Source organism: Parasteatoda tepidariorum, chromosome 4 (genome assembly GCF_043381705.1).
Source record: "Parasteatoda tepidariorum isolate YZ-2023 chromosome 4, CAS_Ptep_4.0, whole genome shotgun sequence".
NCBI classification, from domain to species: domain Eukaryota; kingdom Metazoa; phylum Arthropoda; class Arachnida; order Araneae; family Theridiidae; genus Parasteatoda; species Parasteatoda tepidariorum.
Genome location: NC_092207.1, coordinates 41,241,791 through 41,269,550, shown reverse-complemented (window position 1 = coordinate 41,269,550; position 27,760 = coordinate 41,241,791). Strand labels below are relative to the sequence as shown.

General features: G+C 27.5%; 1 protein-coding gene across 2 annotated transcripts in view; it reads left to right on the top strand.

The window, feature by feature from the left end:
* Window positions 1–27,760, top strand: part of LOC107438670 (teneurin-m) — a 468,170-nt gene that overhangs the window by 185,824 nt on the left and 254,586 nt on the right. For both annotated transcript variants that reach the window (XM_043039103.2, XM_071179700.1), the window contains one exon: window positions 7,078–7,283. In XM_043039103.2, the coding sequence (XP_042895037.2) occupies window positions 7,085–7,283 (199 nt within the window). In that variant the 5' untranslated portion in view covers window positions 7,078–7,084. The remainder of the gene's footprint in view (window positions 1–7,077; window positions 7,284–27,760) is intronic.

The following is a 27,760-nucleotide window of genomic DNA, read 5'->3' as shown; positions in this document are numbered from 1 at the left end:
AAGATATTTTATAGTGTAGTTGACCAACAGATTGGTCAGTCCGAATTTGTCATTTTTTCCCATACTGTATCCAGCCACCTGGTACGTAGCTTGCCTTTCACCTTTTTCTTTACTTTTTTTTCTGTGTTTGGTGCACAGTGTCTGAAAATATGCCAAAGCTTTTTAATTGATGCACCTTAAATGCTTTCATGATTTTCACCATTCGAAAGTCGTGAATAATTTGGTAATTAAAAAATTCGAAAAATATTTTTCTCTTAAGCTGCATCATGTTCTTTTTTGTTAAAGTATTTTTTATAAGAAATATGACTTTATGTTTTTTAGTATTGCTCTTCTACAATTTGATGTTCCTTTATTATGGCTTTTGCGCTAAAGGAGTTTTGATATGGAATAATTTCTTAGTCTGTAGTAGAATTTGTTTTCCATATTTTATCAATTTTTAATTTCAGTTCCAACATTATTAGTTTTTGTTGCTACTAAGCCGAGGTTTTTAAACTGATAAACATTTTTAAAATTCTGATCCCTAACCACCAGTGTCTGCAAATCATTTCTTACGGAAAAAAGTTCTCTAATATGTTTCTTATATATTTATTTTCTGTAAAAACAATGTTCTGGCTATTGATTCCTTGGCAAAAAAACCTCACTCACTGTTCTCCCTGATTCGAATAATATCATTGGTTTCGGTTAAGATTTGAAGAGATTAAAAACAAAAAAAAAAATATTGAGTGGGTTGGAATGTTATAGGTAAAGGATATAACTATGGTGTATTCATATTTTTAGATACATCTTTGTATAAAAACATTAAAAAAAGATATTATCCAATTTAACTCCATTAAATGTCATCTTAGTATCTATGGAACTCAATTAAATGCTCAAAAAATTCTGGGGTATTTTCAATTCTACCAATACCAGCACATGTTCTATGGAAGTAAGGAAAAAATATATCAGTATGACTTTCTTTGATTTTAAAAAATGTTTAATTAATTTGTTCATTTGATTATCAATTAATTCTCTGTTTAAAATTTCCACTGATAATTTTCGTTTGTTTTTTCTGATTACGATAACAGTCATAAAAAATATTTGTTAAATCTTTAAATGCTGTACTGTGTAAATACTCTATGATTGTCATACGTAAATTTGTCTTAATATCTAGTTGAGAATGAAAGTGAAAAAAAAAATCATTATGATATATCTAAAAAACCTCAAAACTGAACAAATCAAAATTCTGGTAAAAGGCGTAGCTTGCAAACAATGTGATGTTTTGTGATAATAAAAACTAATTATTTGGAAATTGATAATAATAAAACAAGAAATTTAAATTTTATTGAAACTAAGAATCATTCAACAGAAATAGTACAAGCGAAAAATACACACGAACTGACTCATTCTTATGGCAAGATCATTCATGCTCAGTTTTATTAACCATGATACCAGAATTGGTTCAATGTTGGATAACTGCCTCACGAGAATTGAACCTTTCTCCAACTTTACATGTAAAAGGGTTAAGTTGTCCCTCTCCTTTTTTTTTATAAATTCCGTGCTCTAATTTTAGGCTTTTGGCTTTCGTTTTTCGTCTGCAGCTATTAAAGTAGATATATAACCAAATATGAAATGACCGAGGCGTATGCTAGTATCTAAGTTTTCGTTAGAAAAGTTTTGTTATAAACGAAACAATTTGATATCGAAACAAAATAATCATTACTTTGTAAAATACAAGTGCTACGCGTCTTAACATAATTCGGTAATTGCATATTACACCTTAGAGTCTCTTTTCACTGACAGTTCTACAGAGGCGTAATAAAGGACCACATGAGTGATTTATTAACACAAATTTTACCTAATTTATAAATTAAATATTAAGTTGAGATAAATATAGTGTATCTTCGGATTTATTGGTTCGTCAACATCTACTTAAGTAGATATTTCGCTAAATAACGTGAAAGAATTAAAGGATATGTAATTGAACAATTTTTGTAAGAAAATTGCTTCTTAAAATGGAAAAAAATTGATAAGGAAAAACTTTAAAGAAGCAAAATAACCATTACTTTTTAAAATAAAAGAGCTAAACGTCTTAAAATATCTCGGTTATTACTCAATATAACCATTAAAGCTTAGCTCCCCTTTTTAGTGTCAGTTCTTAAAAGGGATCACGAAATAATATAAATGTTATCATGGAAGTAATTTTTGACAGAAATCATTTTTAAGTTCTTTTTTTTCTTTTAAATTAGTCATTAGTAGAAAGTATAATGTATATGGTTGATATTGTATCCGTCCATCATTAGTCTCAATTTCAATTCGAAGTTATTTATTTGTATGCACACGATATGCGTGTTAACTTATTCAATTATATAGTAAGCAATTTATTTGCTCTCTAAGAAAACATTTTATCATTTTTGTCAAATTAACAGTTTTTGAATTGTATTTTAATATTTTAATAGCCTTTTCGTAAAAAAAGAGCGTTATTTTTAATGAAAGGCAAATTTTTAATATTTGATAAATTTTTTTCCTCATTTGTGCCTTATTTCAGTGCATTATTAAAAAATTCCTCATCAACTTAGGATAAAAAAATTACCAGTACTTTTTACCGTGGAATCAAATTTTACCGAAACATGTTACGAAACAAAAAATCTGTTGTACCGTAATTTTAACAGTAATAATTACCTCAAAATCACTGAATTACTCTAAATAAGTAAATATTACTGTAAAAATGGATTTTACAGTAAAATGTATTTTACGGATGATGCACCCAAAGTGCCGGTGCTTTCAGGAAGGTATTCAAAATTATTTTTTATCTGAATTATCTGAAAAACCCTTTTTTTATTTGTACAATCTTTATTATGTAATTACCCTTTGTACTGTAAAAGTAAGTGCAAATGAGACAATTTGTATACCGCATTTCTCTGAATACATTCACGGCAATAACTGAATATTCTTACCCACATTAGTTTCATTTTACATTGCATTTCCTTATCGATTGTGTTCATTGGCAGATCGCACTAAGCATAGTGCCTTTGTTGAAATAAATATCATAAAACAAGAGAAGATAACTAATTTTGATCAGATGGTGAATATTACCATTTTGCAGGAAACGGTTTCATAAATAAGAAAGAAAGCAATTCTGAACCTTGAGCATCTATTTTGTTGCAGTGTGAATTATTGTTAAATGACCCTTTTTTTCCTGAAATTTCATATAAACGTAAGTTTTGAAACCTTTTTGGCTTTAGAATTGCATTTCACTAAATAACTTGATAAGAGAAATTTACTATTTATTTAAATGTTAGTTGTAATACATCCGAGAGGACAAATCTGTAAATCTCAAGGCCGGAAGAACGGAGGTTGGAATCCTAGAGTTGCCAACAGAATATTTCTTCCTATCCCTTAACACAGGAAGAGTTTCCAGTGCTTTACTTTCTTCCAATTGATGACCCTGTACAATTGGAATAAAATATATCATTAAAAGTATAGATGGCAGCACCATAAAGCTGTTTAAAACTAAAATATATTGTATTCAGCATCTCATACTATAGATGGAGTCATTACGCTAAGCTAGATTTAACGGTTCATTTGGCCAAAGACAACCCAACCACAACCTAATGTCAATGTCCATTAATTTACGAAAAGCTCAAATTAATTACCAAAGCTCAGCAGCTGAAGTATAATAACTGTAAATATTAAAAAATCCATGTAGTTTCATTTTTTTAAAAATATATAATTTTTTTTTATCTTTCTTTTTTTAACTACAACTGTTGTAAACCGTTTCAAATACTCAAAGTAATACAGTAAATTTTAAGGTAAATTGGATGGACAGATTACTGCTGGTAATTTAATAGTAATTTTAGAATGAGAATTCTAACCATGTAAATTTTTAATATTAGTTTACAAATTATATTTAAAAACTGCTATTTAGATTATTTTCCTTCCTTCGATTTTTTTTCTTTGTCTATATAAGCACAAGAATGCGAATTAACAATAATTTGTTATAAAAATATGATTTTTAAAATTGAAAAGAAAGATAGTCTGAAGATAAAATAATATTATTACATATAATCAAAAGCATAAAAATAATTAATCATTTAAGTCAATTTTTATATCATTTCACAGGCATGCACTTTTTATGCACTTAAAAGAAATTTTATTTTCTTATTAGAGAAATTAATTTTGAAGAAGGGGAATTTAAAATGCATAAGGATTTAATTTTTGAAAAAGTGTTTCTTTTTTTAACTTAGCTGATGTACACTTTAGATATATAATTTTTTCTTAAAAAAAAAGCTGAATTTGCTTCCTAGAATTTTAATCACTTTTGTCATAATAAGAAAAAGGTACTTTAAGAGGAGGAAAAAAACATATGCATTTACGGATTTGTAATTTTTCTAATATATATTCCATGTAAGATAAGTTGAAAACAAAACAACAAATGAGTCTATACAACGCGAAAACAATAGAATTAGCTTCGATTTAGATAAAAAGTAGAATGAAGCACAAAAAAGAACTTTTCTTTTTCTCCAAATAAAACTGACATTTGGCGAATTAACTTAATTAGGGGGAATTGTGGATAAAATTAAAAGGTAATGTAATCACTCATTTTCTCTTTTTTATCGCTAGTCTCTCTGTAATTGCTTACCATACAGTCACTCTTTTTTTAGAGTCTGGTACAAATTATAATTGCAAAATACTAATGAACACTTTTCAAAAAGTGATTGGTGATAAATTTCATTTTTTAATAATATGTTAATAGCTTTAAAATGTTAATCACTGTAATAGTTAGATTGATGGGAAAAATCTAACTCTATTATTTTCAGATAAAAATGATTTTTTAAAGACTTCAAAAATGAAAATGCTTAAGTTTATACTATTACTAATAACGTGTGTTCTTAATGGCTTAGGGAAAAAGGTTTAAAAAGTAAAACAAAAGATTAAATAATTAATTTAGAATGAACCATTAAGAATTAATTTAGAATAAACAATTACAAATTACTAGAATAACAATATCCTGTAAACGGATACGTATCATCTTAATTCGAAACATGGCCAAAAGTATAATTTAAAAAGATTTGCGTTGTCGCAATAACCTGAAAGAAAAATAAATAGCTGAAAAGGAATGGATTGCCTAGAGTTAAAAAATACATGAGACAGATAAAACAAATACTGAAATGTTAAAACTCACCATGTTTATTCTCACTAAATAGCTAGTTAAATACTAAAAAAATTGCAAATTGTAAAATCATCAACAAAAATATCGCCACACAGGCCATCACTTGAAGAATCAAATTTACACAAAATAAGATGAGAAAGGATTATCTTCTCACAAAAAGGTTGTCGGCATCTTAAAAATCTTACAACAGGACAGCACGCCTCCCTGATGCACCGAACGTACATCAGGAGGCCCAAAATCAACTTCGAATGAATGTTCTAAAAACAGGGGGAAAAGAAAAGAATCCCTCACTTCCACGCTGCCATTACTTTTTGTTGAATACTGTTGCACTTCGGGAACTCAGCTGACAGGTGTCGCTGCGGGAAAAGTTCAGCCTAATCCCATGGCGTTTCAAAAGCTGCTCCTCGAGATAATCTGCTCCTATAGGATCAGTCCATGCAATTTCTTCCTTGTACAAAGCAATACTTAAAGTCTTATATTTTTGCAACCTATGTCTTTTCTTAAAGACATTAAAATTGTTAAACAGTGTTTAACAATTACGTTAAATGTATTCCATTTAATTTTAACTTAAATTTATGACAAAACGCGAAAGTTAGAAAGCATAATACAACGTCTTTATTCTTGTTCATATTCAATGTGTATTTAACTTAAACTTTTATTTGTGTGTGCCATAATTAGGTAATTTAATTTGCAATGCTTAGTATTATTATTATGGCTGTTGACAAATCCACATACATGATGAAACGAGTCTTTTTTCTTCCTTTTTTATTTTTATTTTATCATCTTTATTTATTTTTTTGAAAGGGAGTATTTGATGCATTTTCTTAAAATATCAAGATACTTAGACTTTAAATAAGGCAATAAACTTGTTAGACTTCAAAAATTTTCTTTCGCAACATTTATCTTAAGTGTCTGAAATAATTATTGCTTAAATGTATAATTTGGCAATTTAACAATTTGCGAAAGTTAAAAAACTCTCGGATTTCTTTATACTAGTTCAACTACATTTATTGTCTTTTTACTTTGCAATATAATTGCTTTAATTATATAACAGAAGCACTTTATTTAAAAAAAATTAGCAATACCCATTTCATTGAGCAAAGCGTAGCTTGTTGGCTAGTATTATGTAAAATACAAACATGTCTCAAATTAAAAATATCTTTTTAAACACGATATTTCATTTATTTAAGATTGGTGTTTGCGTATTTTTGAATTACAATGCTTAGTTTTTAACATTAAAGAAAAAACAACATCCCATATAGTGGGCAACTTTACGGCAAGCGCTATAATTTAATTTTAATTTAATTTTAATTTGGTTTTTATAGAAAACTTGACGTATTACTAAGGTCAGCTTCTTTCCTTAAAGATTCGATTAAGACCTGCAAAAACTTTACGAAAAATAACCTAATATTTTAGCTTTCAACTTTAAAGCTTGGTTTTGCCCTTTTCTCGTTCTAGCATCGCCCAAGCCCTCAAATGCGAAATTTTGTTAGTGGTAAGAACCTAATGATCAGACCAACCTTAACTTTTAAAATGTTGAAAAAGTGCATGAAAGCCTGTGCATAAAAACCTTGTTTCAGTAATGGTCATAAAATCTAAAATAAGTCTTAAGTAGATGAATTTATCCACGGGTTGAGAAAGCTTTCTACTCTTGATTTGGAAATAATGATTCATCCTCGATTTTAGAAGGTTTCTCTTTAGCCTTGCTTTATAAAAGCAAATTCCTTCTGGGTATAGAATGGTTGTTTTTGCCAGCTTAATGTGAACGTCACTCTAGCATATTTCAATTTAACATTCTTTCAAACGTGCATGGTTTATTTGCTCATAATTTATTAACCTTGTCGAGCATTATAAAGTTTTTGTTGACATTGAAATCAACGTTACATTGCTTTCTGAGATTATGATGCAACTCTTTATTTTCATGACAGCTTCTGCATGGAAGGTTTGGCTAAGAGCACTCGGCTCAATAGGCAAGGTTCGAGAGTAAGGCGTCACCGCAGTCAGGAATGGCAAGATTACAGCAGTTCGGATAATGAGGAGCATCATCATGTGGATTCCAGAGCCTACAGATACCCGTCAACTGAAGATACCTATGAAGATCAAAGAGGATCTGAGTCAAGAAAGCTTGGATTGGGTAAGTTTGTAAATAGTTATTTGGATAAGAATGTGTATTTCAATTACTTTAATTTAGAAAAAAAATTCAATGGCTTAAAACGAGGGTGATGATACTTAGACAACTAGAAATAGCATTTCGTAATTTAATGATCTGTCATCACAGTAAGATAGAACTGTGTCAAAAATGAAAAAAAAATCGGATCAAATTACGGTAAAAAGTACCGGCACTTTGTGATGCATCATCCGTAAAATACATTTTACATTAAAATACTATGCCATAAATTTTGCAGCAATATTTTTCTAATTAGAGTGCTTTCGTAATTTTACGGTGATTATTACTGTAAAATATTAAGCATATCAGATCTTTTGTTTCGTAACAAGTTCCGGCAAAAAAAAGAAGATTTTGAGGTAAAATGCACAAATTCCCTGAGTGCCGGTATTTTTTACTGTAATTTGCTCCAGATTTTTTTGCAGGGTAGGTAATAGTTTTTTTTAAATATATTTTTAGGTTATATTATACATTTTGTAGAAACTTTTAATTTATGGGCAATAGTTTTCCTTTACAGGTTACAAGCATTAGATTATGTAGATGAAGTTCGCTGCTGTTATTTACACAAAGTAAAATATGCTTTCTAGAAACTTTTACCTTGATTCAAATAAGAAAAATATTCTGAAACACATTCTTACTTTTAAGAACCTGAGATTATAAGATCCAAAATTACAGATCTTGCTTCCCCACGTTTAGTAAAGCAAATACAAAACAAAAAAGTAAATTTATCTGAAAAAGTGGTTATATGAGCTAAAATATCATGATAAAAGTGCCAGATTTCCCACATTTACCAAATTTCATCACATATTATAAAATCATATTTTATACTTAGTTATGCCAAAATCATCACCAAAGTGCTTCGATAAAAATTACTGAGATTTTTGATGTTCCCATGTAGCCAGAAAGAAAGGTAGATTTTAACATATTCTGTAGTTTTCACGACACTTTGTTTCTCAGTGCACCGATAACTCTCTTTCACATTTTTCAAAAGTGATGAGCTCCAAGTTTTTCATTTATGGTCGCATAAAAATACATTTTTTCCCTTTTTAATTCACTTTAAAAAAATGCTTTTTCTAAATTTTTATTTACTTTCAAAATTTTTTTCATAAAAACATTTTACTTTTTTTGCTCCTACTACTTATTTCTTTAAAACATATTAAAAAAAAAAACTTTAAGTGATTTAACACTAACGAACTTTCCGATCGTCTATATTTTGAAAAAGGTATAGGAAAATATATTTTAAGTTAATTAAGGTAGCTTACCTTGAAGCACGAAGAATGCTTTACAATGTTGAATAGGTTTCTAATTAACTCTTCAAAACTTTCAAACGAAGTGGCCGGAAATACCAAGTGATCCATCAAGCTCGTAGTTTTTTGGGCACACGCAGGGATAACACCATTTTCATTTCCGCTTACCTGAAGTAAAAATCCATTTCAATATCCAGAAACATGCAAGAATGTACACGCAGGAAAGTTACCACGAAAAATATCATTACTCTATATAGTCAGTTCAACTTAAACCAACTGTTCATGCGTCCTTAACGTTTTATTCAAAAATAACAGAGACTTATCTAATTTAGGTATTTTAACAAGAACAGCTAATAATGTAATAAAAAATAAAATCTTGCTTAATTTAGATAATAGTGAAGAGTAAAGAATATATCTACGCATTGCATAAATTTAAATAAAGTCATTAATCATTTTTCTGACATCTTTTAAAATTGAGACGTTATTAAACATTTCATGCTGTCAGATTTTTAACAAGAGATAGTCATTTACTGCAGAAATATTCAGATTTTAGAATTATTCTAGTTAAAAGATGAAGCTTCTATAAAATATCGTTATTGAAGATATCTGCAAATATGTTAATTTCATCTTAAAGGAAGGTTCTTTTTTCGCTTATTGCTAAATCTGATGAACTAGAAAATTTATGTTTTCAAATCTACATGTTTATAAATAGTTAGAACATTTAAAAAACGGATGATAAATATTCTTGTGGCAACTATTCCTGGAAATATAAAGAATTGGTCTGTCTGCGTTTGTGTATCTGAGAGTTGAATGCAGTGTCTGCGAGTAAAAAATTTTTGTAGACATCGACATTGTGGGTAAACGAGAAATTTAATGTGATTGTAGGAGTCATCCCGAATCTTATTTTCTTAATTTCTAATTTTAACATAAATTGCAATTTTCAATACGCCTCTTAAAACTAACATTTGGATTATTGCTGTAGTTTAAACGCAAATATTCTTCTTCTTAGCTGCTTGAAAATAATAATATCATAATATTGGTACACAGATCAAGTTGATTTTTCCTGATTCGCAGATATTTTTATAAAAAATATCTTTTGAAAAGGAAATTAATAATGTTAACTATTTTAAAATTTCCTCAGAAAAATTGTTGAATGGCAATTTATTTAAATTTTTATTTCGCAATACTAAAACAAAAGTTATATAACAATGCATGAAGTGGTATTCAAACTGTTTACTGTGAGAAAAGCAGTTGATTAACTGGTTTAAACTTATTTGGTTAAATAACGAGAATTTTTTTCTGCACCAACTAAACCCACCTAATGAAGAACTTAGTGAATTTATTTCCTTACTGATGGGTACATCCGAGAGGGCTAATCAGTCAATTTTATAACTGACAGAACAGGGGTTCGAGTCCCAGTGTTGACACCACAATAATTCCTCTACCCCCTTCAACACATGGAGAGTTTCCAGTGTGCTGCACTCCACAGATTGTAATCATGTGCTGTTAGAATGCGATACTCTCATTCACACATAGATGTTAGCGTTATAAAGCTATCCAATGTTCAGTCAATGGTAAATTCAGTTAATTTCCTTTTTAAGGGTTTGAAACCATGCTAGTTGTAAATGGTTAAAAAGCCGTATAGTTTTGTATTTATGTTTTCCTAACCATGCGATTGCAGACTATTTCAAAATCGTTCTATTCGGTAAATTTTACAGTTAATTGGATCGACAGACTGTTGCTGGTTGTTTTAACATAATTTTAGAATGAAAATTCTAATAGAGTACCAATCGCAAATGTCTGTAAATGTTGTCTTTTGAAGAATATACTAAATATTGTTCTGAATACAAATAAAGTATTTACTAAACAATTAAATGAGCATATAATTGTTGCAAATATAGTTGACCTGTTAATTCCTAAGTCGTGAGTTCACATTAAATTTTGTATTTAAATATAAAACGTGCTGTGAATATGTTAAAAATGTATATGTAAAATTTCAAAAAGATTTAAAAAAATATTATCAAATTTATTACTTAATTTTTAAATACATTGTTTAAAAACAAATTTTTTTTGTTTAAATATTTCGAAATAGTTCTTTTGAAATATTAAATAGAAAAATGACGGTTTACGCTGCCGCAAATACTTGCTACAAAACATAGTGGTTTTCCTAGAAACTCCTTAACACAATGAAATTAAAACTAACATTATATATATATATATATTTTATAAGTAANATATATTATAAATAATACAACACCAAAATAATACGAAGCAAAATTATACCAAAAAAAATACCAAACAAAAATACTAATTTCATGTAAAAGCATCTACTTAATCTAAGTCTTGCTTTCTCATTCTTCAAACATCTTGTAAAATAACAAGAAAAAAATATAAATTAAATTAAATTTATTAAATTAATGGAATATTCATTGTGATCATTAAAGAACTCCTTTCTCTAAAGAAACTATTTAGAAATAAAATTTTAAATTGCTTTCTGGCTTAAAATAAATGCCAAGTAATTTCAACTGTCAAGTTTCAGGTTACGGACATTTATTTTCTGTTCTGCTGAATATACCCAATATATTTTTTCATAAGTTCCAGTAAACATTTTCCGCCAACTACGCCTAGTTTTTCTTCTTTAACTTTGAACTTGTTAGTGTCGTTTCTTAACGATATTTCTTAACATATTCATCCAAAACTCAACTACTTAGATGTTTTTATTCAATGTTGACTTAGTTCTTTTTCTTACTTTCCCAGCCTTAAAAATGTTTTTAAATGCATTTTTCGTTGTTATAAGTTCTTTTGAAGGAGAATGAATTGGACAAAAAATTTTCCTTTCGAAACTTTGTTTTGTTAAGTTTGATCGTAAGCTTCATATTTTTAGGTGTCCTTAAAATCCCTTAAGAATGTGTAATTAGTTTATTTATTGAATTTTACTTACTGAGGTAAATTATTTTCAATAAGAACTATTTTAACATTTTTTCAGGAAAAAAATATATAATTATGTTATTTTTACGGTATAGGTAATAATTTATTTCCTCATTGATTTTGAAATTAAATATTTATTTATATTGAATGATGTCAGAATCACAACCAGGTGCTTAAAATAAGAAAACACCATTCTTGATTAAAAATCAAAATTTAAAAAATAAACACGGGAGGAAAAAAATTGTCAAATAATTACAATAGCAGATAAACTATTTAAGTTGAAATAATCAATAATTCTGCTTAAGAGATTGAAATAAGTAATAAAATAATTAACACATTTTTAATTTAAGTGTAGAATCAAATCCCTTTTCATCGTTTTAAAAAAGTATATTTTGCAGTCTTATAATTGTGGTGAATGGAGTGGATTTATTAACATTTAATAAAGCAAATTTAACAGTTACTATTTTTAGTTTTCGGAGAATATAATAAAAGATAACGTAAATTTAAACATCGAAACACTGTCGGTGGTCTTTGATTTCGTTCATGATTTTTTAATATTGAGAAGCATACAGAAAATAGACTTTTTCATTCACAAATTTTGGATTTCATTCCTAATAAATTATTGCAGCACAAATTTTCGAATGTAAAGGGTAATTTTCTTCCGTGATGTTTATATCACGTTTCGTAACACCCGATCACATGATATTTAAGACGTAAAGTTTAATATGTATTGGTGTGATTATTGGTACATGTGTGATAATTTTCGTATGCATTTTTTTCTTTATTTCTAAAAAGAAAATTCAAGGCAGTAGTAAATTAATTTGAAAAAAAATCATTAGCTAATATATTTAAAAAAAAATCCATTTAAAAAGAGACCAAATTGCTTGTTTTTTCATTATGTGTCAACGAAGGTAATACATCAAATCTATGTAATGCGCGAGTATAAAATCTATGCATTTAAAATATATACCTGAAACGCTCAATTGTATGCATTGGTTTCTCAAAATTTAAAAGGAATACAACGAAGCAAATAATAGTCGAATATGAAAATCCCATGTCTATAAAATTTCGACAGCATATACTTATTTTTTTGCGAATTCAAGTGGAGGGAACAATAAGTGAGAAAGTTGTTCGTGTGCTACCATCTGGATTCGAACAAAGGACCTCACCTAAAGGTTCGTAGTAGCAGCACTAGATCCAGTGCAACCATAGTTCACACTCAACTCCAAAGATAGTTTGGAAGCAATATATACTAACTGCCACAATAACTTATCAATTGTAAATTTCAACTGTGCGAAGGCTTACAATTTAGAAAATATGCTCCAGTCCAGGTTCACAAACTAAGGAGTTCAGAACACTGGAACCTCTTTATATGTTAAAGGCAAAGGGGAAAATATTGTGATGTCAACAATAGATTTTGAACCCACGTTCTGTCAGTCATGAGATTGACAGCCTCCTGACTGTAATATGTATCCAGCTTCAAGGAACTTCATGGAAGTGGCTTCATTAGTTGGGTCGAATTGGAGTGATAAAATTCTGGTTGTTTAATTATACAAGATGAAAGAAGTTAATAAATGGTTTATCTCATGGTAAACAGCTCGAATACCATCTTATTTATGGTTATTTGATTGCTTTACTTGAATATGGTTAAATATTAATTAAACAAATTGTTATTTGACAATTTTTTTCTAGAAATTTCTAACAGTGAATTGTGTTTCACGTTGCAAAAATTTAAGTAAAAAAGTAGTAAATTTATTAAAGTTTTGTTTTCCATAAAATTTCTCAAAACGCCCCAATGGAAAAATACATTAAATTAATAATTATTTTTCCTACTTACTTATTCTTTATAGTTTAAACTGTGTTAACAAGGATATTTTAGAAAAAGAAACTATTTCCTAAAAGTCTGACCTTTTTATCATAAAATTAACAAATAACATCCAAATATCGTAGTTATAAAATATTTAAAAAAGAAAAGAAAAGTGCTCGATAAACTTAATCGTGAAATTTAAACTCGATATTTCTTCTTTTTGTAGACATCTTCAGTAAAATCCCGTTTTCGTTTTTCTTCATTATCTGTCTCAGACTAAGCATTAGAGTGCTGAAGGACAGAAAAAAAAAGCAATAGCTACTCTTGGCTTCTTTGCGAGAAAACTTCCATTCTCAACTATGTGATTTAATCGCCACCTTTAAAACACAATCCAAAAAAGATCAGTGCATCAAACAGCTTTTAGCGAAACCCGACAATCACTATGATCCTTTTGAAACAAGTCCCTTTCTTTGTTTCAGAAAATTGAAGATTTAGGGAAGAGTTATTTTTTTTCGAACTAAAAACGCTTAGGAGTTTTTGAACTCTTCAGAGGTTTCCTAAAAGGCTTACTTAGTTGGTTTTTATCACCTATTGTTACCACATAATGCAAATTAGGGAAGATAGGGGTTTTGAAAAAAAATATAAGAGAAAACCATGTTCCAATGGAAGATGAACTTTGTCTTGGCAGATTAAACAATGTATGCGCACAAAAAATTCGTTTTTAAATTAAAAAAAATTACCTTAAATTCAGCTTTCTCAACTTTTAACATCCTATCCTGAAAGTTTGAAATATTAAACTGAAAATAAATTAGCATTGAAAGTTTATTTGCTTTCTTTATTTGTTTATTAAATATATTCTTATCCTCTTTAAAAAAATTCGGTTCAATTCTCAAACATACTATCATTGCATTGAACCATAATAGAGAGAAAATGTTTAGAAATTTTAAGAAAGTGTTACATCAGCTAATGTCTTATTAACTTTGAACTATTGGGTTTTGTTAGGAGGATAATGATGGTTTAGTTTGCAGAATAATGTGCTTAAATTCTGAATGTATTTACATTGAAAAAAAATTGCGAATTCGGGTGATTCATTATGTATGATAATTTTCTAATTTTGCAAAGTCTAGAAAATGTTGAATATGATTTTAACAGGTCTCTCACTAGGATTTTTATTATAAACAACATTAAATTATTGCATAATCATTATTTACCTAATTATTTTATTTTAATATTAAAGTTAATGGTAGTTGGCTATGTAAATTCAAAAGCTGATAAAGTTTTTCGTTTTTTTTTATTTTCTAGGAATCTTTCTGATTCACGAATCTTTTAAGCTTGATACAATAAAAGCTTTAGAAATTATTGCCTAAATAGCTGTACAATGCTCATGAATTTATGCTATCTGTTTTAGATAGAAATTAAATATCAAATAATAATGGTTAAATCAAAATCACAGTAATAGCTGATGAAAAGTTTCACGCAAATCAAGTTCAATATTTTTTAATAAATATTTGTTATAAATAAATATTTGTTACATGCCTTTTCTCGTGAGCTAAAAAAGAAGTAATGGAGGTCTTCTGGGGGGGCTCTTATTTCAGTAAGAAATGAACCGCTGATCGTATAAACAAAGTAGGTGACAAGCGCTAAACAATTTTATCCTCCCTCTGTTTTTCTAAACTTTTAGAGCACCGGAGTTAGGGATAACAGGAGGCCACCAGAAGAGGCTTTCCGCACTTTTCGAGTTATTCCCCTCAAACAATTGTTCACAAGCCTTTCAGAGGACCAAAACTACTAATGTGACAACTGCTGTCACAGCAACAGCCCATGGAAAAAAGGTAATATATTGCAAGATAAAAGTTTACATTAAAAAAAGTACAACTTCTTTGCATTTGAAATAATTTTACAGGGAAAAAATGCAGATATAGTACAAAACTTTTGAAAGCAACATGGGTTTAATCTATTGCTAATTTTTATTCTTTATAAAATTATTATTTATTAAAAAAACTCTTTTTAAAATTTATTAATCTTTTAAATTATTATTGTAGTAGAAAATTTTTGCTTTTTTTCACATACCTCTAACGCATTGCTTTATATATAAGTATGCTTAATATTTTCTGGAACAACATATTTAAGAAAATTTTTTAAATAGATTTATTCAGTTTTTCAGCGCATCTATTTAACTATATAACTATTCAAATCAGCTAATTAAATATTATGCATGGAAATGTATGGTATTTAACTTATTAATTTTATACATAAATATTTAATTAACACAGATTTAATCACATAAAATAATAATCACTTTATTATTTACTTAGCATTACTTGGAAGTTGTTGAATGTTCCTAAATATGTTAAATATATACTTATATATATGTAAATAAATATGTAAATAAAATATATTTCGCAAGGTATAACTTAAATTTAAAAGATAAATATTTTTGGTTACTTTTTTAAAAAAAAAATCACTTTTTGGAAATTTATAAAAATAAAACATTTAATTTCATTAATTTTCAACTCACAAAACAACCCAGTTTAAAAATAATCAAGAGACTATGACTTTAGTTAGAAACTTTACATAATGTTTTTAAAATTTCACAATTTTAGGAAATTAAAATATTGGTTGACAATGATTTAATTTTCCATTATTTAATTTTTCAAAAGCAATCTGTTGTTATAACACCGTGAAAATCCAAAATTTAAGCTAAATATACTCGGAATATTTATCTTCGCATAAATTTAGCAGCATTTGAATAATGTATGGGTTTAAAAATTCGCTGTTTAAACTAAAGCATTTATTTTTAGAGAGAAAAGATAAAAGAATTAGGATTTCAAATTTAAAAATAAACAAAAATGTCCCTGTTGAAAATCGCAAAGTCCTTTTCCTCTCTCACACATTTAATCTTAAAAGTAATGTCTTTTAACAGACAAAACCATTAAGATACCGCGTGCAAAGTTTACTGATTAAAATACCTTCCTAAAATAATCCCGCAAAATGTCCTCTTACAAAAATTTTTCCCTTTCGTGTACTATGTTAGAGAGAACGGGAAAATCTGTTTGCCTCGTTCGCATTTTCCGGGGGATTATTATTCAAGCTCCGGAATTTCAGGAATTTTCCTATTTTCTCTCTGAATACTTTTCCGCAACAGCGCTTGAGAAGAGTGTAGTACCCCACGCCCTGCACTTTGCTTCTTAGTGTTCTGATGTTTACTCGAATGAGCTCATCCGAAACACAAATTGTGATTTGCTGCTACATTTTCTAAATGTCAGTGTACTAATTATATCTATATTGTGGGAGAAGGGGAAACACTTTGAAACGATTTTGTTTTATTAACTTTTAATCGAGAGTTAATATGTTCAATGAAGCCACTTTATTTGAAGAAAATAGCTTTACTGCTTCAAAATTAAGTTGTTTCGGTCTCTAATGATTCATTGCTAATATATACATTATAAAAAAAAGCATGTGTCTTATTAAATATATATTTTTTTATAACACATAAGCTGGACACCCGTTCTTTAAAAATTCTGATTTTTATTATATATATANCGAAAATATTTTAAATCATTTTTGAAAAATTTCCCGTTCATGTAAGTTCATTTGATTTCGCTACTCGCTTTATAGATTATGTTTTATTCTGTTTTTTCTTCATGTAAATATGTTCTGTTCTTCATGTAAATATGTTCTTTTATGTTCTGTTCTCACGTGTTAATTTTACATATTGTGTTCTATTTTATTTGTTGTAATTTTTGTAAAACGTTTTTGAGTGCTCCTCACACTAATGTATCGATATATTTTGCTTTGGCTATATTGATACAATATTAGAAAGCACTCTTTTTTGTGGATATAATCGTGTGGGCTGAAGAAAAGATTATATCATTTATTTTCCGGATTTTCTAAAAAAATTTGTATCCTTTTTTTCCAGTTGTTTGCTAATTTTTTCATTATTATTTTTCTTTTCCCCCTTTTTTCATATGTCTGTAATTTTCCTTTATTTTATCTTCATTTTGAACTTATATATTTATATATATATACAAATGGATAATTACAAAGTTAATGAATATCATGCATTGATCAAAGTTGAGTTCATTCTTTGTCTTTATTTGAAATTTTTTAATGTTTACTTTTATCGTTATTTGAAATAATGTTCACTTTAAAAAAATATGTTATCAATTATGTTCCTCCCTTAACACACATAAACAACTCATACAATGACGTTTGCGTTTCAATTTACTTATTCACATTGTAAAAGATTTTGCAAAAATATATTTTTGCTTATTTTTATAACCAGAACATATTATCAATTGAAGTGAAAAGTTTTGAAAGAAATAGGTGAAAAGAAATTTGTCCAGCTTGAAGGAGATCTTAGATTTCTCGAAAAAGAACAAATGTAACATAAGAAAGAGACAGATACTAAAGAGAAAGAAAAAACTAAACTAAAAATGTCGATTTGTAAAAATACGTTCAGTGATGCCAAAATGAAAGTACTAAAAGTAAAAGAAGAAACAATGGCTATCGAGGGATTGTCGATGTAAAAAGAAAATATATATAGTTAGAAAAAAATCTTTTTTTCGGAATCAAAGATTGCCCTCTTCTCTGACAAGGGACCGGCATCATATGATATATACATTTGAAACATAATACAGTTTTTGAAAAATCCGTTGGAATCTATTTGCCAAGATGTGGTAGGCCAGTGGTATTTTCGAAAAAGATTTTCACGGGATGAACTGAAATCCGGAAAATATGTTTAATACTTATTTTGGGAATGTATTTCGTTACTTTAAAATATTTTCTTTTGCTAGAAGAAGTGCTAAAGATTTAAAAGTAAAGCAAATAAGTTTTTTTTAGCAAATACATTGGCAGTAGTTTTGTTAAAAATTAATTCGCTAAAAAATTTAAAGTGTTTTTTTTTTTTTAATTTACAATATGAAAGTCATTCAAAATACAATCATAGTCATTTTTATGGAAGTTAACTAAACATATTTGTTCGATAATTTTTAATGGAATAAAAACATTCTCCCGTTTATAATTATTAGGCAATACAAGTATAAAACAAATACCCTTTAAAACATAGTCAACTTTTATTTTAGATCAAAGTATTAAACTTAATAAAATTATTGATTTTTGATCATTAACAAACGTTTTTGTAAAGGCTTTTCTATTTGGATTACCACTCTCTCATCATAAAAATCAGTATTTTTTCTTCAATGGATTAAATTTGGAATCCCAACACTTTTAAAATTTTTGGAGCATATCATTCTATTTCCAGCAGCTATAATATGCTACAAAGTTAGGTCACATTGTCATACTTTTTGACTTTCCTTATAGGATATTAGGATTCGACTTGGATGGTTATATAATTAAATTTCCATATTCGGATTCCATATCATATTATATTCCGTCTCATATTATAGTTCATCATATCTCTTTTTCGATTCAATATTTATTTTTCTGAAACTATAGTACATAAAACATTATTTTTAGACTTAAACAGATTCCTTTCGCTATTCCAAAGGGTTCTGAAGGTAATTAAGCAATGCGTTTATATATAATAGTTTTGCAGTTAAATTATACTTCGTCTTATTAAAATAATTAGTTGCCAAATATTTTCAATCTTAACATGAGTATGATTCTGCAATTTTAACTTATCATTAACCAATCAAAAGTTCAAATGCTATATCTTTTTTATTCTCTAAAGCATCTGCTAGAATCTTTAGATTCACGAATTCACTTATGTCTTTGCATTTAAATCAAATTGGAAAAGAATTACTTTTCTTTCCCAAGCATTTCAAAGTACAACCGAGAAGAAATAAATTTCAAATCAAACTGTCATGACGCCTCACAGCTCATTACGACCTTCTTAGAGCTTAGAGCAACGCCCCCCATTGTTCGCATCTTTGCCACCATATGTCGCAAAATGCGATTGTCAAAGTACGACAAATGCAGCACATTTCTGCAGATACGAGAAGGAAAAGAACAAGTAAAAAAAGAAGGGTTCTTTTTCTCTTCATTCGTCGCTTAGAAATAAAATAAACCAAGAATAAGATGGTCACATTAACGCCTTGCGGAGCGAAGTTGGGGGAAGACAGTTTTTTTTTACGACTGACTATAAAATTTCGTCCCATTTTTTTTTTGTTATTTTTATTTTTCTCAGACTTAAGCATTATATTTTAGCCTTAAGATAAAACTTTAAAAAACTACAATTTTTCAAATAGATACAAACACCAGAAGACATTTGGTGCTGAGTAATTTTCTTTTGATTTGATAAAGTGTGTTATATGTAGCTAACATTGTATTACTTGTGAAAAAATTGTTCCAAAATATATAAGTTAAAATTTTCTAATGATTGATAAATAGAAACTGCATGCAGAAGTACAGTGCTCAAACTAAAAAAACGGACCACTCTGAATAACTTTTGATCCTATGATCAAAACTTCACGTTCGGGGAACAATGTTAATAGCTCGAATGGGCTAAATATGATAATTAATTAGTGCAGACTATATTAAGTTATTAAATCAGATACGAAAACGTACTTTTTGAACTTTAAGAAAAAACTTTTTTTCGGAGGATTCATAATTCAGATCCCCAAAGTGCAGGGTTAGCAGCTATTGGAGAAATATGATCTCTATAACTGTCCAAAATTTGGATCCCTTAATACTAGAAAATTCGGATTTCGGACTTAGTAAAAACCACCATTTGGGGTCAATTTGACCGTCATAAGAAATTCATTCTTTCGCAAGAGCACTAGTAATACAAAAATAAACAAACGACATGAATATAATTAACGACATAAATTATATAAATTAATGCATACCGTGTTCTAAATGTGAAGTTACATCACTATTTAGGCAATAGCGTATGCATAAACAGAATATACTTAATATAAATCTGACAACAAAACATCGATATAATAATTTTCTACCATTTCTCATAACTAGTATTTGTTTCATTCTGCTCCGTGCATTGTTGAAAGGCATTTTTCCTTTATTTCAGGTGCTGAATTATATCAATTAGCGGCAATTTCATGAGCAAATTACTAATTTATAGTTCTTCAACAAACACAATAGGGAATGCGCTGTGAGTAAATGGGGTGGCAAAGGATTCAATCATTGAGTACCGCAATATCACAAGCGTTGTTAAAAATGCAAAACACCTGCAAGTTTCCAGTCATGAAGAACAATTAGATAACATCTAGATTACTAAGCCTACTTCACATTTCGTATTATTGCTCAGCTTTTAGTGTTTTCTCGGCTTCTTACGGTATTTTTCTTTTGCACTTATATAGTAAATATTTAGTTTTCATTTTGCAGTGCAAACGATGAATTTCTAGACAGAGAAGTGATATTAAAACTAGGAGAACATTTTATTTTTATTCGAAAGTAGTATTCCTGTAATAAAGTGTTTGTTTTGCGAAAAAAAAGTTAATTTGCAAGTCCTACTGAAGCAAAAAAAAAAATCCACTGCGCCTGTTTCCATAATTAGAGCTGCCTTTTTTCGCTGGTCGTAACTCATTTGTCGGTTTTTTAACGCACACAAATAAAAATGGCCATTAAAAAAATCTCTTTTTCGACTTCATATCTGTTAAAATCAAGGCAATGGGGCTTGAAAGTTATGCAATAATTTTTCCTTATTATATATATGACGATAACAACTCCACAACAATGCCATCTTGTCTAGGATTAAAACAAATTTAATCGCCTATTATCAGCATATACATGGTTTCTTTTAAAAGCAATAACAAAATTTTATTTCAATAGGATTGAAGTAGCTTAGTAGACTAAGCTACTTCGGTAATCGAATCTAAGATATGTTATAATTTCACGAAAGCTGTTGTGCGTGGCATTTGTTGACACGGTGGATCCTAATTTCTGTTCTACAATTCATCTTCCTAATATTTATAGCTCAGCAAATTTAAAAGCAGATGTAAAACTTAAAAAAGAAATTCTTTTAGGGATCAAAATGACCGCTTTTGGGTATTTTTGTTAGTTTCATAATTATTTATTTTGCTAATCTTCAGAACGGCATGAAATTTTGATATAGTATACTTAAAAACAATTTAGGAAAAGTAATATTATATATATATATATATATATATATATAATATTACTTTTCCTAAATTGTTTTTAAGTATACTATATCAAAATTTCATGCCGTTCTGAAGATTAGCAAAATAAATAATTATGAAACTATCAAAAATACCCAAAAGCGGTCATTTTGATCCCTAAAAGAATTTCTTTTTTAAGTTTTATATCTGCTTTTAAATTTGCTGAGCTGTAAATATTAGGAAGATGAATTGTAGAACAGAAATTAGGATCCACCGTGTCAACAAATGCCACGCACAACAGCTTTCGTGAAATTATAACATATCTTAGATTCGATTACCGAAGTAGCTTAGTCTACTAAGCTACTTCAATCCTATTGAAATAAAATTTTGTTATTGCTTTTAAAAGAAACCATGTATATGCTGATAATAGGCGATTAAATTTGTTTTAATCCTAGACAAGATGGCATTGTTGTGGAGTTGTTATCGTCATATATATAATAAGGAAAAATTATTGCATAACTTTCAAGCCCCATTGCCTTGATTTTAACAGATATGAAGTCGAAAAAGAGATTTTTTTAATGGCCATTTTTATTTGTGTGCGTTAAAAAACCGACAAATGAGTTACGACCAGCGAAAAAAGGCAGCTCTAATTATGNATTGTTCAATGAGGTCATAGACGTGCCATCAAATAATTTTGACTTCGTGATTATTGGAAAATTATTAATACTAAATACTATCAAATCAAAACTCTTTATTTACATTGAAAAAAAAATGCATTTTGCCTCGTCTTAAAACAACTTAAAGTAACATCAGTGTGACTTCTGTTGTTGCAGATTAGATGACAAATAACTTATATTATTAGGTTGTAAGATGTTAGTTTAAGCAGGACTGTAATTTTTTTGCTAGTTATTTATTGTTGGCTTGTTTTCTATGGTTATTAATTGTTTTTTAGCATTAATTGTTAATTTTTTTTTTATTAATAATTGCTTATTTTGTTCGTTTTTGTGAATTTTAATTTAATTGTTTCATATGCTTCATAGTGTAATAATATTTGTGTAATAACAATTCATAGTGTAATAACAATTGTGATTGGTGGCGTGCCCAAAATATTGTGTCTCGTGCCATAAATGGCACGCGTGCCAATGGTTCGCCATCCCTGCTCTAGAGCATTCAGCAATAACTTTTATAATTTTCCTTCAAGTGTATTATTTATTTCGTTATTAGAAAATATTATGTGAAGCTTATGATCTGCATACGTTCTTTGTTTAGCAAAAGAGAATTCATTTAAAATTTTTTATCATTAAAATTCATTCAAATTTTGAATTATATTTCAGTTTACTAAATTAGCTAAAAAGTATTAAATTTAACAAAAATTTTAAATTTTGCAAATTGATTCCCATGTGTGGTTACATTTGATTCAAAAGGGCTCAAAATTCTCATGTTAATCTAAATGTTGAAAAAATATCATGAATATTTTTAAGTGTGCCTCCCTAAATGTTAAGAATTTCATTCTTAATCATGAAAAATTATATATTTTTTATAATGAAATCGTGTGTGTAACGAATGCTTATTCTAGAAATATTTACATTTATATCAAAGAATAAACTATGCTTATATTCATAAATGTTTAAATAAAAGAATTACCTCAAATAATATATTCCTGTCGTTTTTAATATAAGGCAAATCTAGGATGGATCTCCATAGTTTTTACTTGCTACATTAGTTAAAAACTTTCTATGGATGTGATTTTCTAAATATATAGCAGTATTTTACTTTTCAAAACATGAACTTCATATTTCAAATAAAACTTGCAGATAAGAAAAGGAAAATGCCTATGAATACTAATTGTATTTCAGTTATTTCATATTTTGAGCATGAATAATGCGGAGCACCTTAACAATTTTTATTAATAATTTGAGAAAAATACATACTCCAAATTATAAATTTAAATATCAATATTAAACACTTTTCAGCCAGTATTCTTTTTGAAATTTTCAATTTAAGCTTATAATTACAGTAATTTTTCTTAAAAAATAATGATAGTATTAATTTTCTACATTTTACGGTTAAATTAAACTACAGTTTTCGATCAAAAGAAAATTGTGTGTTTAGTATAAGGATAATTATTTGAAATAGTAATGATATAAGATTTAATATGATTTCATAACTATGTACTTATTATTAATGTACCTATATATGAATTGAAATTTCAAAATACGATATTTAATCTTATAATTAGGATAATAATTTTTCTTATAAAAAATATTATTATTCATGATAAGTAATTAATTGTTGATTTGAACTAGATATTATCAATAAAAGAAAAAAAAATGTATGTTAAGCTTAGTGATAATTATTTTAGGTAATTTGTGAAAATTATCTTGTAATGATCTAAATTTATACGCTAATAAATAACATTAATACCGATATTTTCAAAATGCAAAATTTAAATTTTTAGTTATGGTAATGCACGTTTTTAAAATAAAAATACAAGAATATTAATGACATTCGATATTTTGAGAGTTACCTTAACCTATGATTATTTTTAAAAAAACGGAAATAATTTGTTAAGTATAATATAACGTTAAGTGAAAAGTTACGTAAAGTGTAGGGCGGAAAAATTTTATAAAGATATTAGCATCGGTGAATTTTTTTTTTTTAATGTTTACATTATTATATAGTTTTTCAACAATTATACATAGAATAAATCTTATACCTTATTGATTATAATTTACTATAAATCAACTCTTGTTTTGGATGTTATAACCTTAATTAAAGATATCGAAGCATCTTTTGTTTCATGCCTTATCAGAAAACACATTATGAAATGTATTTCATTAGTTACTAATCTGTATTTAAATAATTCCTACAGATACAAGAATCTGTTAATTATTATTTTTTAATGCTTATAATGTTAGATAGTTTTCCAATTATTATTTGTAGAACGAATTTTAAAGTTTATTGATAGTAATTTACTATAAATCAAATATTTCTTCGGCTATCGTGAAGTCAATTAAAGACACGTAAACACATTACCATACCTATTCTTTCTGATATTAGTCTGTATTTAAATAATTCATAAATACACAAGTATCTGTGAATCATTATTTTGTTTTAATCGTTTACAATATTCGATAGTTTTTCAACGATTAGAATAAATCTTATAGCTTATTGTCGTAATTTACTATAAATAAAACAACTATTTTTTTGGATGTTATGAATTCAATTAAAGATACCTAAGCCTTTTCTGTTGCATAACTTATCAGAAAATCTTTTTATCAAACATATTTCATCAGTGACTAGTCTGTATTTAAATAATTCATAAAGATACAAGTATCTGCGAATCATTATATATATATTTAATTCATCAATTTCTACTTCTAGATGCTTAATTGATAAATTGCGTTTATATTAAGTAAAAGGTTAACATTTCAAACATTTTTCAGCCATTAAAAATTAATTTTTGAATTCTTGCAAAGGTCTTGTATGTCTCTCAAAGTTAATGAAATAGTATTACCTAAGATACATGTAAAGATCGAGACAATTCTCTTCGATGGAACACTTGACAACGGATTCTCGCTGACATATGGCGTCTTTTCAATTAGGAATTCTCGAGAATTGTTAAGCATTAACAAAGGAAGGGAGAACAATGGGATTTTCACAATCTCCAATTGGAATAATTTAACAGAAGAGGTTCCAATTGAATTCAGCTGTCTCTTAAGGCACATTTGTTAAATTTTTTCAAGGAACTCAAATTTAAAGAAACATTTCTTTTTCTTTATTTTCTGAACAAAAAAGTGACGCAAAATACATTATCTAGATTTTCTTGAAAAGAGAAGAATTAATTGTAATGTCTTTCATTTTAGAACATTGTATTGAACTGAATCTCACTTTGATAGCGACATTTCAAAACATATTTTCAAACATTTATTTCGAAAGAAATGAATTCAAACTTAGTTAGAAATATTATTTCAGAAATGTAGAATGGAAAATTATATAAGGAGTAATGTTAATAAATATTTAGTAAGGTTGTCTAAAATTTACTATTATACTGAAAATACTAAATATGCATTAAAAGTACTAAATAATTTAATTCCATAACTGCTTTGGTTAATGTAAATGTAAATTCTATTTCATAAATTGAGCAATACATGAAGTATTCATGTACAACAATTTATTACCTTATTTGAAATTTTAATTGCAGTTTAAAAACTTTGTGGGATATGAGCGATTTTAGCATTTCAAAAATAATCATCAAGTTATGCAAAAAAGCGAGATTTTTAAACTTACAGATTTTAAAAGATGTGATTAGATCATTGGATATTTAATAGTATATTAACTATGTGAAGTGTACTACGTAATATGCTAACTATCTTTTTATTAAGTATGATTAATGCATTAATAGGCGTACATTATACTATGTTTATATATTAATACATTAATTATGTAGTTTAATATCTTATTCGACAAACTATATATTATACAAACTATATATAGTATACTTAATGTACTTACAAACTTATTTTTTTAAACTCAAATGTCAGAAATTTGTTGTAATATTATTGGTATATAAAAATTTATTAAAAGATAAACAAACGATGAAATTAAAATAGACAGACATCAATTACTATTAATGAAAGTTTTAGATTCAAATCTATAGGTGTAAAAATTCAACTCATTTAAAAATAATTCGTAATCTACTTTTAATTGAAAACATTATTTGTTGTCATTGGAGTTGACACTTTCATTTAATCTGATACTAGGTAAAAAACAATTTTTCACAAATTCAAAATAAACATGAACTACCAGATTGTAATGTTTGGTCGTTCTAATAAAATTAGCTGCTTAGAGCTTGTTACTTTGAAAAGTTAATACATATTACTGTTAGAGCTAGATTATACATGCATATTATGCCGTTAAGTATACATAACGTTAAGTGTTTTGCACTACTGTTAAAGCAAACAGGTATATTAAAACTCTGTTCTATTTTTGTTTAAAGAAATTAAGTTATTTATTTTCTTTTATGTTTAGTAAAACACACTAGACTTGAAACTTTGATCTTTTCATTTAATCGAACTGAGTACAGTGATTTAAGTTAGAATCAAATTGTGAACCGAAATATATTAGAAATATTAATGTAAGTAAAAAAAGAATTCTTAAACATATTACAAGTTCATATAAGTATACGACACTGAGTCTGCGAGTAAGAAATTTCCTTTAACAAGGTTTAGCTGAAATGATCCATTTCAAATAATCCTTATCTGTGCTGTAAGCATGTATGCTAGTTAGAGACTTTGCCAAAAGGAATGAAATGGAATAAGGAAACGACCACTATGCACGAGATTTGGCGATCAAGTAAAGAGTGGAAAATTTGTTATTCATTGCTCTACGTGATACATATGTTTGAAAATGCATATGAAATAACTTTCTTGTGACTTTATATTTTATTGCTGGTCTGGAAGTAAATATTGTAGTATTGAATTATTTAATATTTAGCGTTTGACTTGTGCAGCATGAACAGATAGACAAATCTCTATTTCAAGCTGAATAAACACTCAGATAAAACATTAATTGCACTGTAAAAAATGGTCAAGAAACGGTACGTAGAGGCACTCTTGATGATTCATCCATAAAATTCCTTTTAACCATTAAATACTATACCTTAATTTTCCTCAATATTTATGCAATTTGAGCGATTCAGTGATTTTACTGTAATTATTAGGGTAAAATTACTGCATATCCAAAATTTTCACAGCGTATGAAATTGTATATATATATTTTTAAATTTATTATAAAAATAAATATTTTTTTATAAGCACAATGTTACAAAGACGAAATCCCTAGTTGGCTCAGTTTATTATGTACATTCTCAAAGAATTTAGTTCAGTAAGCCATATGTGAATTCGCAGTAACTTTAATAATGAATTAAAATGAAACCTTCTTTTTCATTACGCTTAAATATTTACAAGATAAATTGGTTTCACTACATTTTTCAAATGCTTTTCAAAATAAATTTTTGTAGATTCATCTGAGTATTTCATCTAAAATAAGACGAATTAAATATTTTATTTCTTTAAATTTATCTTTCAGTTGATAAATAAATCTGAGAACTACTTAAATTCATTAAAACTCAGCTTACTTTGTGACAGTTAAAATATTCGTGCTTTAAGAGAACATTACGTATTTTTATTAATATATTGTATTCATTATAGCTGAAAAGATTTTAATATTTACAAGTAATCAAAAATAAATTTTTAATTTTCAAACATTGTCTGCAAAGTAGTGTAAGAATTATGTCTATAATATATAATTGAATACAGGGAACACATATTCAAAACGCTCATGTATATTGAAATTAGAAATTTGAAATTTATTGTAGGTAATTTCCTGTCTAAAAAAATATTATATATATATACAACGGATTCT